General features: G+C 46.2%; 1 protein-coding gene across 3 annotated transcripts in view; it reads right to left on the reverse strand.

Moving 5' to 3' along the window:
* Positions 1-17,427, reverse strand: part of luzp2 (leucine zipper protein 2) — a 206,596-nt gene extending 189,169 nt beyond the window's left edge. For all 3 annotated transcript variants that reach the window (XM_078415490.1, XM_078415491.1, XM_078415489.1), the window contains exon 1: positions 17,131-17,427. In XM_078415490.1, the coding sequence (XP_078271616.1) occupies positions 17,131-17,339 (209 nt within the window). In that variant the 5' untranslated portion in view covers positions 17,340-17,427. The remainder of the gene's footprint in view (positions 1-17,130) is intronic.
* Between the last annotated feature and the right edge of the window lie 908 nt (positions 17,428-18,335).

The following is an 18,335-nucleotide window of genomic DNA, read 5'->3' on the forward strand; positions in this document are numbered from 1 at the left end:
AACCCTGGCACCAGGGAGGCAACAGACCATCCTCAAGTCCCTCCTGCTGCCACAGAATCTTCTGTCCGTCCCTCGGACTATGGAGTCACCGACCACTACGGCTCTTCCAGACTTCGGTCTCCCCTGTCGAGTATCCTTGCCACATGGTCAACTCCTCACGACACAAAGCTCCTACATGCATCGCTACAACTGACATGGCTGCAAGCTAAACAGTGCTTTGCAGAGCAACTTACCAGATCATTGGGCACATGTGAAGTGGAAAACATGATCAGACCAGGTGGATACAGTGGATGTGGAGAGGACTAGTTTCCACGAGTGGGAGAGTCGTGGACCAGAGCTTATAGAATAAATGAAGGTCACAGCCTCAGAATTAAAGGACATTCCTTTAGGAAGGAGATGAGGACGAATTTATTTAGTCAGAGGGTGGTGAATCTGTGGAATTCATTGCCACAGAAGGCTAGTCAATGGATATTTTTTAAAGGCAGAGATGGGTAGATTCTTTAATATGGTTGACATGTCTATCTTGCCCATAGGATCATACAGCATGAAAACAGGTCCTTTTGCCCAACTTGGCCATGTCGACCAAGATGTCCCATCTTCAGACGGGTCCTGACCTGAAGCGTTTGATGGCACTGGGCCTGTACTCGCTGGAGTTTAGAAGAATGAGGGGGGACCTCATTGAAACGAACCAAATAGTGAAAGGCAGATATTGTGAGGATGTTTCCACTTGCTGGAGATTCCAGGACCAGAGGCCATAGCCTCAGAATAAAAGAATGTTCCTTTAGGAATGAGATGAGGAGGAATTTCTTTAGTCAAAGGGTGGTGAATCTGTGGAAGTCACCGCCACAGAAGGCTGTGGAGGCCAAGTCAATGGATATTTTAATGGCAGAGACAGACTATTGATTAGTATAGGTGTCAGGGGTTATGGGGAGAGGCAGGAGAGTGGGGTTAAGAGGGGAAGATAGATCAGCCGTGATTGTACTGGTGGAGTAGACTTGATGAGCCAACTTCTGTTCCTATCACTTTTGGACATGAAATTAAATAAACTTAATAGGAAACTGAAGAGCAAATCTTTTTGGTAAATGGAATGACTGCCAGACACAGTAGTTGAGCCAAGTCCTATAATAATGTTTAAAAGAACCAGACGATATAGGGTAAAGGAGAGAGATGATAGATTTAATAGGAACCAGAGGGGCAACGTTTTGCACACAGAGGGAGGTGGGCTATGGAATGTAGTGCCAGGTGAGGTAGTTGGGCCAGGTACTATAACAACATTTAAAGGGCATTTGGACAGGTACATGGTATAGGAAAGGTTTAGAAGCATATTGGTCACCTGGTGGAGATGAGCCACCTTGGTCGGCATGGATAGATTAGGGCCAAATGGCCAGTTTCCATGCTGTATAACTACATCGAAGCTGTAACAAAGGAAGGTGTTATTCTAGCCCTGCTTATAAGAGTAATTCAGTCAGAAAACCATAAACAGGTCAAAGAAACACATACACGCTCTAGTGATATCGTATGGATCCCGCAACATTTGTTTCGAGATACAGCGTGGAAACAGGCCCATCGGCCCACCGGGTCCGTGCCGACCATCAATCCCCGCACACTAACACTATCCTACACCCTATTGAACATCGACTTCTCCAACTTTAGATAGTTCCTCTGTCCCTCCCTTCCCCTCCTCCTTCCCAGATCTCCCTCTATCTTCCTGTCTCCACCTATATCCTTCCTTTGTCCCGCCCCCCTGACATCAGTCTGAAGAAGGGTCTCGACCCGAAACGTCACCCATTCCTTCTCTCCCGAGATGCTGCCTGACCTGCTGAGTTACTCCAGCATTTTGTGAATAAATACCTTCGATTTGTACCAGTATCTGCAGTTATTTTCTTATACTATCCTACACCCACTCGGGACAATTTTTACATTTACCAAGCCAATTGACCTACAAACCTGTACGTCTTTGGAATGTGGGAGGAAACCGAAGATCTCGGAGAAAACCCACGCAAGTCACGGGGAGAACGTACAAACTCAGTACAGAAGGCGCCCATAGTCGTGATCGAACCCGGGTCTCCGGCGCTGCATTCGCTGTAAGGCAGCAACTCTACCGCTGCTCCACCGCGACTGCCCAACATTTGTACAAACGTTTTTGATGAACTCACAATTGCATCACCCCAGATGGTTTAGTTTATTGTCACATGTACCGAGGTACAGTGAAAAGGTTTTTGTTGCGTGCTAACCAGTCAGCGTAAAGACAACACATGATTGCAATCGAGCCATCCTCAGTGTACAGATACATGACAAAGGGAATAACGTTTAGTGCAAGGTAAGTTCCAGTAAAGTCTGATTGAAGATAGTCCGAGGGTCTCCCCTGAGGTAGAAGGTCGCCCAGAAGGCTCTCTAGTCAATGATAGGTTCAGTTGCCTGATAACTGCTGGGAAGAAACTGTCCATGAATCTGGAGGTGTGCGTTTTCACACTTCTGTACCTCTTGCCCGACGCGAGAGGGGAGAAAAGCTACTGATTGGGGTGAGACTCGTCCTTGATTATGCTGCTGGCCTTGCCGGGGCAGCGTGAAGTTTAGTTTAGAGATACAGCGCAGAAACAGGCCCTTCGGCCCACCGAGTCCACACCGACCAGCCATACCCGCACATTAACGCTACCCTACACACACCAGAGACAATTTACACTTGTGCCGAGCCAATTAACCTACATACCTGTACGTCTTTGGCGCGTGGGAGGAAACCGGAGATCTCGGAGAAAACCCACGCAGGTCACGGGGAGAACGTACAAACTCCGTACAGACGGCGCCTGTAGTCAGGATTGAACCCGGGTCTCCGGCGCTGCAAGGCAGCAACTCTACTGCTGCGCCACCGTGCCGCCCTGTAGATGGAGTCAATGGAAGGAAGGCTGGTTTGTACCATGGTCTGGGCTGCGTCCACAATTGTCTGCAATTTCCTGTGGTCTTGGACGGAGCTGTTCCCAAACCATGCTGTGACGCATCCCGATAAGATGCTCTCTGCAGCGAACTTGTGCTCGAGGATAATCACCTTGTCATTTTGAGATCGCTAATGGAATGCACTACAGATATCACTCACAGACGCCTTCAAGAAATCGCGAAACTAAACAATTATCACAGGGGAAGATTGGCTTGCCAGGATTAGATCATTCGTTTCAACACTAAATCAACCAATTTTAGCATTAGTTCAGAAAAAACATTAGGTTCCAGCTGCAAGGAATGATACGTGTCTCAGATGCCCAAGAAGATGGGTTATTGTCGATTTTGCAAACTTATGTTCTGCGATGGCTAACATCCACGCTGGTGTTTTCATTGAAGAAGTGTAATTGTTTTAATCTTCTGTGACAGCTGCATAATCAAGGACGAGTCGCACCCCGGCCACTCCCTCTTCTCCCCTCTCCCATCGGCCAAAAGGTACAGAAGTGTGAAAACGCACACCTCCAGATTCAGGGACTGTTTCTTCCCAGCTGTTACCAGGCAATCGAACCATCCTACCACAACCAGAGAGCAGTGCTGAACAACTATCTACCTCATTGGTGACCCTCGGACTATCCTACACTGGCTTTACCTTGCACTAAATGTTATTACCTCATCATGTAAATGTACACTGTAAATGACTCGACTGTATTCGAGCATTGTCTTTCTGCTGCCGTTAGTACGCGAAAAAGCTTTTCCCTGTACCTCAGTCCGCGGTGACAGCAAACTAATCAGAAACAATCGAGCTGTCCACAGTGTGAGGTTTCAAAGAGTGGAGCGATTGAAATGCGTGAATGGAGATCCACTTAGAATCATAGAACGATACAGCATGGAAACAGGCCCTTCAGCCCAACTTGCCCACACCACCCAACATGTCCCAGCTACACTAGACCCACCTGCCCGCGTTTGGTCCAAATCCCTCCAAACCCGTCCTATTCATGTACCTGTCTAACTGTTTCTTAAACATTGGAATAGTCCCTGCCTCAACTACCTCCTCTGGTATACATCCACCACGCTTTGTGTGAAAAAATTACCCCTCAGATTCCTATTAAATCCTTTCCCCTTCACCTTAAAACTCTGAATTCTGGCCCTCGATTCACCTACTCTGGGCAAGAAACTCTGTGCAACTACCCAATCTCTACCTCTCATGATTTTGTACCCCTCTGTCCGATCAACCTTCATCCTCCTGCGCTCCAAGAAATAGAGTCCCAGTCCACTCAACCTCTCCCAATAGCTCACACCTTCTCGTCTTGTCACCATCCTTGAAAATCTTCTCTGTACCCTTTCCAGCTTGACATCTTTCCTCTTGCCCAGCATGGAGTCACCTAGCTTGGGAGAAATCTTGGATCATCATAGATGTGCCTGTGATGCTGTTGCAAGCAAGCTTGTACCTGTTCCTCACCGTGCTTGTGTTTGGATAGAGTGGATGTGGAGAGGATGTTTCCACTAGTGGTCGAGGCTAGGACCAGTGGTCATTGCCTCAGAATAAAATAACATTCTTTTCGGAGGAATTTCTTTAGTCAGAGGGTGGTGAATCTGTGGAATTCATTGCTACAGACGGCTGCGGAGGCCAAGTTAATGGATAGACAGGAGAATGGGGTTAGGAGAGAGAGATAGATCAGCCATGATTTAATGGCAGAGTAGACTTGATGGGCCGAATGGCCTAATTCTGCCCTGAAAAATCTTATGAACTTACGGCAATAAACTCGACTTGACCTGAAATAGAGGATGAATCGCAGAACATTATTTAACAATCACAACCTCAGTGACTTGGCAGGCTAGCTAGCTTTTGCACATTACAAACCATACCTTGTTGACCACAAGTCAACAAGGAGGGTAGAAAGATCTATGCGAGCATCAAACGTTAAAGAGAATCTAGGAGTGCAGGTGCATGGTTCCTTGAAGGTCAAGTCGCAGGTAGATAAGGTGGCCAAAAAGGCTTTTGGCAATTTGGCCTATATCAGTCAGAGTATTGAGTATAGAGGTTGGGAGGTCATATTGCAGTTGTACAAGACGTTGGTGAGACTGCATTTAGAATATTGTGTCCAGTTCTGGGCACCGTGTTACAGGAAAGATATTGTCAAGTTTGAAAGGGTTCAGAAAAGATTTTCGAGGATGTTGCCAGGACTAGAGGGTGTGAGCTATAGGGAGAGGTTGAGTAGGCTCGGTCTCTATTCCATGGAGCGCAGGAGGATGATGGAGAGATCTTATAGAGGTATACAAAATCATGAGAGGAATAGATCAGGTAGATGCAAAGTATTTTGCCCAAAGTAGGGGAATTGAGGACCAGAGGACATAGGTTCAAGGTGAAGGGGAAAAGATTTAATAGGAATCCGAGGGGTAACTTTTTCACACAAAGGGTGGTGGGTGTATGGAACAAGCTGCCAGAGGAGGTAGTTGAGGCTGGGACTATCCCATCGTTTAAGAAACAATTGGACAGGTACATAGATAGGACAGGCTTGGAGGGATATGGACCAAGCTGAAGCAAGTGGTACTAGTGTAGCTGGGATATTGTTGGCCGGTATGGGCAAGTTGGGCCGAAGGGCCTGCTTCCCCACAGTATCACTCTATGACTCGAAAATCATGCCGTGTCGAAAGCATGCAAGGACAAAGTGTAGATGTTTTCGTTTTTAGTTTTAGAGATACAGCGCGGAAACAGGCCCTTCGGCCCACCAAGTCCGCACTGATCAGCGATCCCTGCGCACTAACACTATCCTACACACACACAAGGAACAATTTACAATTATACCAAGCCAATTAACCTACAAACCCGCACGTCTTCGGAGTGTGGGAGGAAACCGGAGGACCCATGGAAAACCCACGTAGGTCACGGGGAGAACGTACAAACTCCGTACTGACAGCACCCGTAGTCGGGATCGAACCCAGGTCTCTGGCGCTGTGAGGCAGCAGCACTACCGCTGTGCCACCGTGTTGCCCAGATTCCAGTTAATGGAATCAGAAAGTAATCAATAACAGGATTACTGCACTTGCTTAGGTACAAGCGATGCACAGTGGCCTGCCAGAAGTTCCCTTTGAAATAGATAATCTACATTTATGTGAAAGTAGCAAAACCAAGAAGGACACTGTGAAAGCAAATTGAGAAGCACATGGAATTCAGATCCGTACCATTACTGCTTGGGGGATACAGCTCTTGTGAAATACGAGGGGCAATATCAGCAAGCAAAAATCTCAATGTGACTTACAGCCTTGCTGCAAAATAATCTACGATTACAAGCATCATCCGAAAACATCATGCTAAGTGCCTCGTACCTCAAAGTGCTCAAAATAATGTCACTGGTAAATGTAAATAATTGTTCAGAAAGTGGAAGACAACGAGAGCAACCGGAGATAATACCACAGCAAGTAATCGGACGTTTCGTTCTGTAGTTTAGATTACAGATACAGCAGGGAAACAGGCCCTTCGGCCCACCGAGTCGGCGCCGATAGAGTGATCACCCGTTACACTAGCACTATCCTACACACACTGGGGACAATTTTTACAATTTCACCGAAGCCAATTAACCTACATACCTGTACGTCTTTTGAGCGTGGGAGGAAACTGAAGAAAACCCACGCAGGTCACGGGGAGAACGTACAAACTCCGTACAGACAGCACCCGTAGTCAGGATCGAACCCGGGTCTCTGGTGTTGCAAGGCAGCAACTCTACCGCTGCGCCACCGTGTTGCAGTGTTTAGGTTGCCCTGTGCGTTGGTCATGAAGCTGTTAGTTCGAATTCACATCACCTTAGGGTTTATATAACGCCGTTAAATTAGTTACTGTTTAAGAGATTCACTCAGCGACCATCACAAATGGAATTGCTCGTTTAAAAATGAGAGCCGAAACCTATAACCATGTCTAGCATTAGTTTTTCCACACCATTGCAGATCTCACAGTTGTGAACGGTGAGACACTTGGGGAATTCAAGGGCACAGTGACATTCTTATCCCACTACAGCCATCTCTCGTATGAAACGGAAAACTACAATCACATTCGTGTCATAAGTTGCCCAGCTGAGCCTCCCCACTGGGTTCAGAGTTTGGACTCCTTAACAAGGTACAAACCCAAGAACTCTTTTATAAATTTAAGGAACAGCATGTTGGCGCAGCGGTAGAGTCGCTGGCTCACAGCGCCAGAGACCCGGGTTCGATCCTGACTACATCTGCTGTTAGTACAGAGTTTGTACGTTCTTCCCTTGACCTGCGTGGGTTTTCTCTGGGTGCTCCAGTTTCCTCCCTCACTCCAAAGACCAACAGGTTAATTGGCTTCTGTAAAATTGTCCCTCGCATATAGAATAGTGCCGGTCCATGGGGTGGTTGTCGTGGGCCACGTGGGTTTTCTCCGGGTGCTTCGGTCTCCTCTCGCACTCCAAAGACATACAGGTTTGTATTGGTAAAATTGGCTTTGGTAGAAAAATTGTCAATTGTCTCCAGTGTGTGTTTAGGACAGTGCTAGTAGTGTTCACTGGTGGGTACGGACTCGGTGGGTGGATGGGCCTCGTTTCCCAAATGCATTTCTAAAGTCTAAATAATTCTTATCATTTCAGCTAATCCTTACAGGCACTAATTCTGTCGATAGCGTGCACTGCAAGGACAGTGGGGACTGCAGCTTACGTCAGCACTTGCCATAAAGGATTATTATTACGCAGCAATCCCACACAGAGCCCAAGAAATCAATGCAATGTGTTACTTTACATGGAACGGAATTAATCAAGCAAATTGCCAAGGTGCAAACTTGGTGGTGATAACAGTAACGTCGCGTCTGTACTGATTGCTGGAGTTCAACTTCCTGGTGGTCGAGTAGTAGATTGTAAGAGAGATATGTGTGGGTAATCACTGTTATGTCACCTATTTGTATCGTTCGAGTGTCAGAAGCCAGGGATCTGTGCAGGCTCAAGTGAAACACATGTACACAACTAATTATTAGCCTTTGGCAGCCAGCGAGGTTTTGCAACGATAAGAATGGCTGATTGAACAGCTAACTCCCTCCCATCCTGAGGTACTGAACAGCCTAATTGCGAACAAGTAAATTTAAATATTATTAAATAGAGTTTCCTAGAACGTTGCTACATAGGTGCAGAAACATCAATTCAACATTGATGTCAAAGAGACAGGCAGCATCTCTGGAGTAAAGGAATGGGCGACGTTTCAGGTCGAGAACCTTCTTCAGACTCTTCAGTCTGAAGAAGGGCCTCAACCAGAAACGTCACCCATTCCTTCTCTCCAGAGATGCTGCCTGTCCCGCTGAGTTACCCCAGTATTGTGTGCCTATCTTTGGTGTAAACCAGCGCCTGCACTTCCTTCACACACATTAACGTCAAAGATACAGCAAAATGACTTCAATGAATGAATCCGGTTGCAACAACGTTCAGGTTTATTATTGTCACTTGTACAGAGGTACAGTGAAAAGCTTTGCTTTGCAAGCTATCCAAACAGATCCGATATACCATACATAGATACAATCAGATCACACTCAAGTACAATAGGTAGAGCAAAGGGGAAGATACAGAGTGTAGAATATAGTTCTCACCATTGTAGCGCATCATAAGACATGGCAGCAGAATTAGGCCATTCAGCCCATCAAACCTGCTGCGCCATTCAATCGAGGCTGATCTAATTTTCCGTCCCAACCCCATTCTCCTGTATCCTTTGACTAATCAACCCATCAACCTCTGCTTTAAAAATATCCAAATGACTTGGCCTCCACAGCCATCTGTGGCACTGAATCCCACAGATCCACCACCTTCTGACTGCAGAAATTCCTCTTCACCTCCTTTCGAAAGGTACATCCTTTTATTCCGAGGCTGCGCCCTCTGGTCCGAGACTCTCCCAGTGGTGGAAACATTCTCTTCACATCCACTCCATCCAAGCCTTTCATTATTCGGCAAGTTTCAACCAGGTTTCCCCACCCCCCCCCCAACACCATCATCCTTCTAAACTCCATCAAAGAAAGGCCCAGAAAGTACAGGCCATCAGCTCCATGTCCACTTTGGTGAAACACAACCCCAGCTTTGCTTAATTGAACAAATGTTGATATGTTTATTGTGCCCTTGAAGTAGTGTGCGCCTTCCCCTTTCCTTTGCAATCTCACCATTAATCTTGTATAAATATTTACCCAATACATCCTCTTCCTTCAAATGCTTCTTGTCACTCGGGATGTGGTGTTTTGCTCTGGTAATTGATCACGGTGAGGCGATTGTTTATTTTGTTTTGTATTCCGCGGAAATACGAGGAAAAAATGATTTATGGACAAAACTTTCTGACATTCAGTAGCGGTATCCCTTGCCAATAGGTGCCACTGTACTCTCGGTCGTTATGGCGACATTATTAATCACTATTCACTACTTGATTTTGGTAAAATAATAATAAACAGCGCAAAGCACAAGAGAATCTTAGAGTAAATCAATTCGTCCAGGGATGTGCCTTATATTAGCAAGGCTTCTGCTTATTCCTCATCTTCCAAACCTCAGTTACAATCCACTTCACGATGTCTCCCCCAACATTTGACACACTACTCCCATTTAGTTAGCTTGTTTAGTTTAGTTTAGAGATACAGTGTGGAAACAGGCCCTTCGGCCCACCGAGTCCGCACTGACCAGCGATGCCCGCACACTAACACTATCCTACACACTCTCTAGGGATGTTACATTTATACCAAGACAATTCACCTACAAACCCGTACGTCTTTGGAGTGTGGGAGGAAACCGGAGCACCCGGAGAAAACCCGAGCGGTCACGGGGGGAACGTACAAACTCCGTACAGACAGCACCAATAGTTGGGATCGAACCCGGGTCTCTGGCGCTGGAAGGCAGCAACTCTACCGATGTTCCTCCCTGCTGCTTGTATCCGTTACAATCATCCATGCAAGTGTCTCTGCCTTTGCTAGAAACCAAGGTGCAAGAATGACAGTATCTGATCACTCATGATTATTAAAATAACTGGCGTTAGACAATAGACAATAGGTGCAGGAGTAGGCCATTCGGCCCTTCGAGCCAGCACCACATTGATTCAAATAGTCATAGAATCATCGAGTCAGAGAGTCATACACCATGGAAACAGGCCTAACGCCAAAGGTTTCGTTTATTGTCACGTGTACCAAGCAAGGTACAGTAAAAAGCTTTTGTTGCGTGCAAACTAGTCAGCGGAAAGACAATACATGATTACAATTAGCCATTCACAGTGTATAGATACATGATAAAAGGAATAACGTGAATAACGTTTAGTGCAAGATAAAGCCAGTAAAGTCCAATCAAAGATAGTCCGAGGGTTTCCAATGAGGTAGATGGTAGTTCAGCCCTGCTCTCTGGTTGTGGTAGGATGGTTCATTTGCCTGATAACAGCAGGGAAAAAACTGTCCCTGAATCTGGAGGTGTGCGTTTTCACACTTCTGTACCTCTTGCCCGATGGGTGAGGGGAGAAGACAATAGACAATAGGTGCAGGAGGAGGCCATTCGGCCATTCGAGCCAGCACCGCCATTCAATGTGGGAGTGGGAGTGGCGGGGAGAAGGCAGGAAAATGGGGCATTGAGGGGAAAATAGATCGGCCATGATCGGGGTAGGCTCGATGGGCTGAACGGCCCAATTCTGATCCATCGTCTTATGGTCTTACAGGAACCAGACAGAGAAAATAAAGGAGCATTAAATATTTACATCTTGACCAATTGTGACACATTGCAAGTAAAGAAAAACATGATTGATTAGATTGATCTGATCCATTGGCACAAGCCTATGTTGATGATTGGATGAAATACTTTCAGATTAACGTCAGATTTATATTCCTACCTTTTAGATTTTGTACAATTAACATTTTTTTTGCCCAATTATTTTGTGCAATTAAGGATGAATCTAGCCATTCATCAAAAGTGCATGTAAACCAATTAATTTCAGTTTAGTTTAGTTTAGAAATGCAGCATGAAAACAGGCCCTTTGGTGTACCGAGTCCACACCACCCATCGATCACTAGTTTAATGTTGTCCCACTTTGGCATCCTGTCCCTGCACGCTGTGGGGGGCAATTTCTAGATGCTAACCTACAAACCCGCAGATCTTTGGGATGTTGGAGGAAACCGAAGCACCTGGAGGAAACCCAGGCGGTCACACGGGGCAGATGGTGCAAACTCCACACAGACAGAACCGGAGGTCAGCATCGAACCTGGTTGGGCGAGTCCAGAACCAGGGGGTCCCAGTTTAAGAATATAGGACCGAGATAAGGAAAACCTTTCCACTCAGAGAGTCGTGAATATGTGGAATTCTCTGCCGCAGAAGGCAGTGGAGGCCAATTTACTGGATGTTTTCAAGAGAGAGTTAGATTTTAGATTTAGAGATACAGCGCGGAAACAGGCCCTTCTGCCCACCGAGTCCGCGCCGCCCAGCGATCCCCGCACATTAACACTATCCTACACACACTAGGGACAATTTGTACATTTACCCAGTCAATTAACCTACATACCCGTACGTCTTTGGAGTTAGATACAGCTCTTAGTGCTAACGGAATCAAGGGATATGGGGAGAAAGCAGGAACGGGGTACTTATTTTGGATGATCAGCCATGATCATATTGAATGGCGGTGCTGGCTCGAAGGGCCGAATAGCATACTCCTGCACCTATTTCCGATGTTTCTCTGGCGCTGTGAGGCAGCAGCTCTTCCCATTGTGCCCCTGTTTTTGCTTGAAAAATGTAATGAAACTATTTCAATCAACTCTCAAAACTTTTCAAATACATGGCTGTGGGATTATACAGAGAATACCGATTTCTCCAATTTCAAATAACTCCTGAATTTCCTCCCCTCTCCTCCCTTCTCCCACCCTAGTCATCCTACCAGTTCCACTGTTCACTATTCCTGAGGGTCACAAGTTATAGGAATAGAATTAGGCCATTCGGCCCATCAAGTCTACTCCGCCATTCAATCATGGCTGACCTCTGCCTCCTAATCCCATTTTCCTGCCTTCTCCCCACAACCCTTGACACCCGTTCCAATCAAGAATTTGTCTACCTCTGGCTTAAAGATATCCACTGGCTTGACCTCCACAGCCCTCTGTGACAATGAGTTCCACAGATTGACTACCCTCCGACTAAAGAAGTTCCTCCTCACCTCCTTTCTAAAACAGCGCCCTTTAATTCTGAGGCTACGACCTCAGGTCCTAGACTCTCCCACCAGTGGAAACATCCTTGCGCATCCACTTTATCTATGCCTCTATCTGGGTCATCTGTTGTCAGTCCAGAGTTGTTCTGGCCTCCTGTTTCTGACCCCCCCCCCCCCCCTTCTCCCCTCTCCCCTCCCCCCTCCCTCTACTTTCAGCCTAAAGAAGGGTCCCGACCCAAAATGTCTCCTATTCATTTTCTCCAGAAATGCTGCCTGACCCAAATGATTAACTCCAGCACTTTGCGTTCTGCTGTTCACGGTGTGAAAGAATGTGTCTGTTCCTGGTGGTGGCTTTGAGGGGAGAATCAATTTGTTATGGTGATTACAGCCATCATTCATCCATCCAAACCCCTGAAGTTCAGACGAGACAAGTTTGGTCATGAGCAGAGCGGTAATCGATTACCATTTCCACTTTTCTGCTACTCTGGGCTATTGTTGACAGCCGTAATAACACAAGTACCAGAATCAAAGTGAATGGTGAGCTGCAGGGAGGAACTGCTGATGCTGGTTTAAACTGAAGATAGAACTCTAAAAGCTGGACGGGTAACTCAACGGGTCAGGCAGCATCTCCGGAGAAAAGGAATAGGCGACGTTTCGGGTCTGACTGAGAGTCAGGGGAAATGGGAAACGAGAGATATAGACGGTGATGTAGGGAGATAGAGAACAAATGAATGAAAGATATGCAAAATAGTAATGATGAGAGTGGCAACATGCCATTGTTAGTTGTGGGCGAGGTGAAAACGAGTTACAGACAATGAGACTCAACAAGACGGCTTTGAAGCTAGTACCGCGAATTGGGTGGGGGGGGGGTGGGACAGAGAGGGAAGGATACAATAATACAATACAATACAATATATCTTTATTGTCATTGTACAGGGGTACAACGAGATTGGGAATGCGCCTCCCATACGATGCAATAATTTAATTAGCTAGTCAGTATTAATTTAAACAACAACAACCCAACGAAACAAATTGTAACAGTTTTAAGACAGAATAAAGTGCAAGTAGATCTGTGCCGGATCACTGTGCGATGTGACCATCCGGCTCAGCAGGACCGGTTCATAGCAGCTATGGCCGTGGGGATGAAGCTGTTCCTGAGTCTGGAGGTGCGGGCATAGAAGGCCTTGTAGCGTCTGCCCGATGGTAGAAGTTCGAACAGACTGTTGCAGGGGTGTGAAGAGTATTTGTGGATGCTGGTGGCTTTTCTGAGGCATCGTGTGTTGTAGATGCCCTCCAAGGCTGGTAGCTGTGTTCCGATGGTCCTCTATGGACTACCCGCTGAAGAGCTTTCCTTTCTGCCTCCGTGCAGCTGAGGTACCACACAGGGATGCCATGTGTTAGGATGCTCTCTATGGTGCAGCGGTAGAATGTCGTCAGCAGCTGTTGGGGTAGACCAGACTTCTTCAGTGTTCTTAGGTAGAACAGTCGTTGCTGTGCCTTCTTGACCAGCGCTGCAGTGTTATTGGACCATGTTAGGTCCTCCGAAATGTGAGTGCCCAGAAACTTGAAGCTGGACACTCTCTCCACACTGTCCCCGTTGATAAAGATCGGGGCGTATTCCCCGTTATGTGACCTACGGAAGTTAATGATCAGCTCCTTGGTTTTGGTGGTATTTAGCGACAGGTTGTTATCAGAGCATGGGTTACTTGAAGTTAGAGAAATCAATATTCATTGGTGCTCTTTAAATTGACAGGTTCTTGACTAGTATGGGTGTCAGGGGATATGGGTAGAAGGCAGGAGAATGGGGTTGAGAGCGAAAGATAGATCAGCCATGAAACCTGATGGGCCGAATGGCCTAATTCTGCTTCAAGAACTTCCGGACTTATGCAAGTCAGCGGGTCAGGCAGCATCTCTGGAGATAAAGGATGGGAGACACTTCGGGTCGAGATCTTTCTGGTGTTGGTGGTGACTTGGGAAAAAGTCTAAGGAATGGTGCGGAGAAAAAAAAATCGGTGGAATTTAGAAAGACCAAAGACAGAAATATCCTATCAGTACTCGTCCAAAACTTTAGTTTAGTGTATTATTCTTGTCCTGTGTGTCAAGGTACATTGAAAAGCTTTTGTTTGTGTGTTATCCAGTCAAAAGAAAAGTCTTTCCCCATAATATTTGGGACACTTTCAAAAAAGACTATACTTGAAAACATTCTCCCTGGCAGGGATTGTAACTCAATTTAAAACATTGAAATGACAGTGAAATATCTACAGGATTAGGTTTTTCTTTAAAAAGAGCGAATTAATATGTCTGTAGGTGGGGGGGGGGGGGGGGGGGGGGGTTGGGGGGGGGTTTGCATATGGAGTCATTTATTGTAAGTTGGTGTATGCAGTTAGATAATCTTTGGTTTTGAAACATAGAAAATAGGTGCAGGAGGCCATTCGGCCCTTCGAGCCAGCAACGCCATTCATTGTGATCATGGCTGATCGTCCCCAATCAATACCCCGTGCCTGCCTTCTCCCAATATCCCTTGATTCCACTAGCCCCTGGAGCTCTATCTATCTCTCTCTTAAATCTATCCAGTGATTTGGCTTCCACTGCCCTCTGTGGCAGAGAATTCCACAAATTCACAACTCTGGGTGAAAAAGTTTTTTTTCTCACCTCAGTATTAAATAGCCTCCCCTTTATTCTAAGACTGTGGCCCCTGGTTCTGGACTCGCCCAACATTGGGAACATTTTTCCTGCATCTAGCTTGTCCAGTCCTTTTATAATTTTGATGTGTTTCTATAAGATTCCCCTCTCATCCTTCTAAACTCCAGTGAATACAAGCCTAGTCTTTTCAATCTTCCCTCGTATGTCAGTCCCGCCATCCCAGGGATCAATCTCGTGAACCTACTGCCTCAATTACAAGGATGTCCTTCCTCAAATTAGGAGACCAAAGCTGTACACAATGGCTTGGTTTTCTCAGTCGAGCTGGAGTTACAGCACACAAGTACTTTGTGTTTTAATTGTAATTTACTGCACCGAAAACGGCGCTAAATGGTTCACATTCTGATCGCAATGGGAAGGGAGCCGTTTCCTTTTTGTTGCTGGTTTGGTTTCATTCATAATTCATTCGGTATCTCAGGAGTTATGTGGTGCTACTTGTAAATGAAAGCAATTATTTTGTGCACGAAACCGAGAGTAACCTTCCAGTGCCAGAGTTTATGACGGATGACGCATTAATATTGATTTGTTTAGGCCTTATATATATTTTTTTGGTGTGTGTTGCTTGAAGACAATGTAACTTTAATGAATCGCCAGCTCTCAAGTAAAAGTCTGACAAAACAGACCGCGAAAATAGCCATCCGTGTGTGTGTGTGTGGGCGTACACACACAAACGTCCATCTCTTCATTATTCTTGTGTAGGAAGGAACCGCAGATGCTGGTTTAAATCGAAGGTAGACACAAAATGCTGGAGTAACTCAGCGGGTCAGGCAGCATCTCTGGAGAGAAGGAATGGGTGACGTTTCGGGTTCTTCGGACAGATTTATCTCTATCTCTCTACATCATCGTCGTCTATGTCTCTCGTTTCCCTTATCCCTAACTAGTCTGAAGAAGGGTCACGACCCGAAACGTCGCCCCATCCCTTCTCTCCAGAGTCGCTGCCTGTCCCGCTGAGTTACTCCAGCTTTTTGGGTCTAAACCAGCATCTGTAGTTCCTTCCGACACACACATCCATCCATCCATCTATCTAGTATAAGAAGATAACTGCAGATGCTGGTACAAATCGAAGGTATTTATTCACAAAATGCTGGAGTAACTCAGCGGGTCAGGCAGCATCTCGGGAGAGAAGGAATGGGTGACGTTTCGGGTCGAGACCCTTCTTCAGACTAGTTCTTCATCCATCTATCTATCTACCCAGCTGCTGTATCCACACATACACACTCACAAACCAAGCATCCACAAGCAATTCATCACAGGCTGTCCAATCGTGATACAAAATCAACTAATTGAGCATGTAGATTCATTGGCCACGACCCACCAATTATTTACTGATAATTGCTAATTAATTTCCAACAATGACTGATGCATCAAACGGGACCGTGGGCTCAGACGTGGCAGCCACGGAAGACAGAACGTCTCGAGTTGAGGAACTGGAAGCCACTTACTTACACCTGCGAATTCATTTTTGACCGAGGCCAATTTTAAGACCGGCATACCACACAGTTGATGTGACATTCCGCCCGCCACGGGGCAGGTCGCATCGTTCAGCCTAGAAAGTATACGAGCACACTGGTACAAATGTCTGAAGAAGGGTCTCGACCCGAAACGTCGCCCATTCCTTCTCTCCTGAGATGCTGCCTGACCCGCTGAGTTACTCCAGCATTTTGTGAATAAACACCTTCGATTTGTACCAGCGTCTGTAGTTATTTTCTTACAACTACATCCAGCGTTCACGTAGCATACAGCACCCCGAAGATAGACACAAAACGCTGGAGTAACTCAGCGGGACGGGCAGCATCTCTGGAGAGAAGGAATGGGTGATGTTTCGAGTCGAGACCCTTCTTCAGGCACATTCATTCTCTCCAGAGATGCTGCCCGTCCCGCTGAGTTACTCCAGTTGTTTTTGTGTCTACACTGGGTTTAAACCAACATCTGTAGTTCCTTCCTTACAGACCGGCTAAAACAAGTTTGCAACGAATAAGAGAAACGGCAAGCATGGAAATATGTGAAGCGACCCCAGTCTGAAGCTTAGCTTAGCCCCAACAATTCGGAGTTACTCCGGCATTCTCGTGTCTATCGCTGGTGTAACAAATCGTGGGCGTGCAGTGTTTCAACGTTAAGTTACAACAACCTCAATTGCACTAAAAAAAAAACCATCGGAGAGCCACCTCTCGGGCTCACAGCGAGTTCTCTTGTAGCTGGTGAGTTAAAGCCGTCTCATTGCTGGGCATTGAGCAACTCCACGGCATTCTGTGTCAACTACCTTCGGTACAAAACCATCGGCACGGCGTCCGCTCGGTTCCTTCCCCTCCCTCCCCCTGCACATTCTCGGCAATGATGGGCTCGCTTTGCCGTTTCACCACCAACCTTGAGCTGGCAGCCAGCGCCGGGACGAAGAGGGACAGGTAACAGAGTAGACACGGGAGCCTCATCGCTGCTGGTCGAGCTTGTCTGCGAGCGTGGAGACGATCCGCTGACCGTAAAGCCGCCAGCAAATCTGCAGAGACTGTCAGACTGGAGGGGGCAAAGCTTGGAAGTGCTATTTGTTTCCCAGTGTCGGATGCGTGTGATGTCATGGACAGCCAAGCTATGGAGTGCGAGCATTCAGCTCGACGGCTTGTGTTCGTTCATTCAACACAGACATGGTCTTGGCACCCTGAGACAGTCAGTGGTTGGTACAGCGTTTTCAAGTCACAAACTCCGGGGAGGGAGGGGTGGAGGAGGGATGGATGGTAGGAGGAGGAGGGAATTTAGCAACTGGAATTCAGATAATTAACGCATCCCCACTGTTAAACAAACTGAGAGGTGTAATGAGCATCCAGAATTAATTGCTAATTAATCATCGCGTGGGTCTGAAGTAAGAACGCTTTCTTTGAATTGGCATTTGCTGGGCACATTTACACATTTAGAGGGAGCTGCATCTTCCGATAAACAGTCAACTGTTTCATTCCCCCCATCCAATTAAACACAGCAAATAGTTATCACCGGCAGATGTGACAGGTTCCTCTGGCTGAACCACCTCTGCAAAGCTTTTATCGCGTTTAAAAGATCTACTCGATTCACTACCTCCTGCTAAATGCAATTTAAATGTAAGTCTTCAGAGAAGTGTATACTTTAGAAGTCGAGGTGGACACGCACGGTGGGCACATGACACCAACGTGAGAATTGGTTTGTGGAGTTAATTGTGAGGACATTTTTGTTTAGATAAAATGTCATTACCACAAACAGATCTTTTAGGTCACAGTTTTATACTTAGTGCGTCTGAAAGCATCTGCTGCAGACCACAAATGATAGCCATAGGTCAGGGAGAAATAATAATAACCATTAAAATGTATACAGAATTCAGTTGCAGTTCTGCCCTTATCTAATTCAATTCAAAATAGACTTTAGCATTTTTATTGAAAGTCCACAGGTAAAATGGCTTGGTAAATTACAGCGATTTCACATAAGGAATTGGTTTGTCGGGTGTTGCTGTTGTTCAATCTTATTGGTTTGTGGTAAAATGTAAAAGATAATCCTATTGAATTATTTAACGGAGTAGTATTAATTTGCTATAGAGTCATAGTCGTAGA

The sequence above is a fragment of the Rhinoraja longicauda genome, chromosome 18 (assembly GCF_053455715.1).
Source record: "Rhinoraja longicauda isolate Sanriku21f chromosome 18, sRhiLon1.1, whole genome shotgun sequence".
Taxonomy (NCBI): Eukaryota; Metazoa; Chordata; class Chondrichthyes; order Rajiformes; family Arhynchobatidae; genus Rhinoraja; species Rhinoraja longicauda.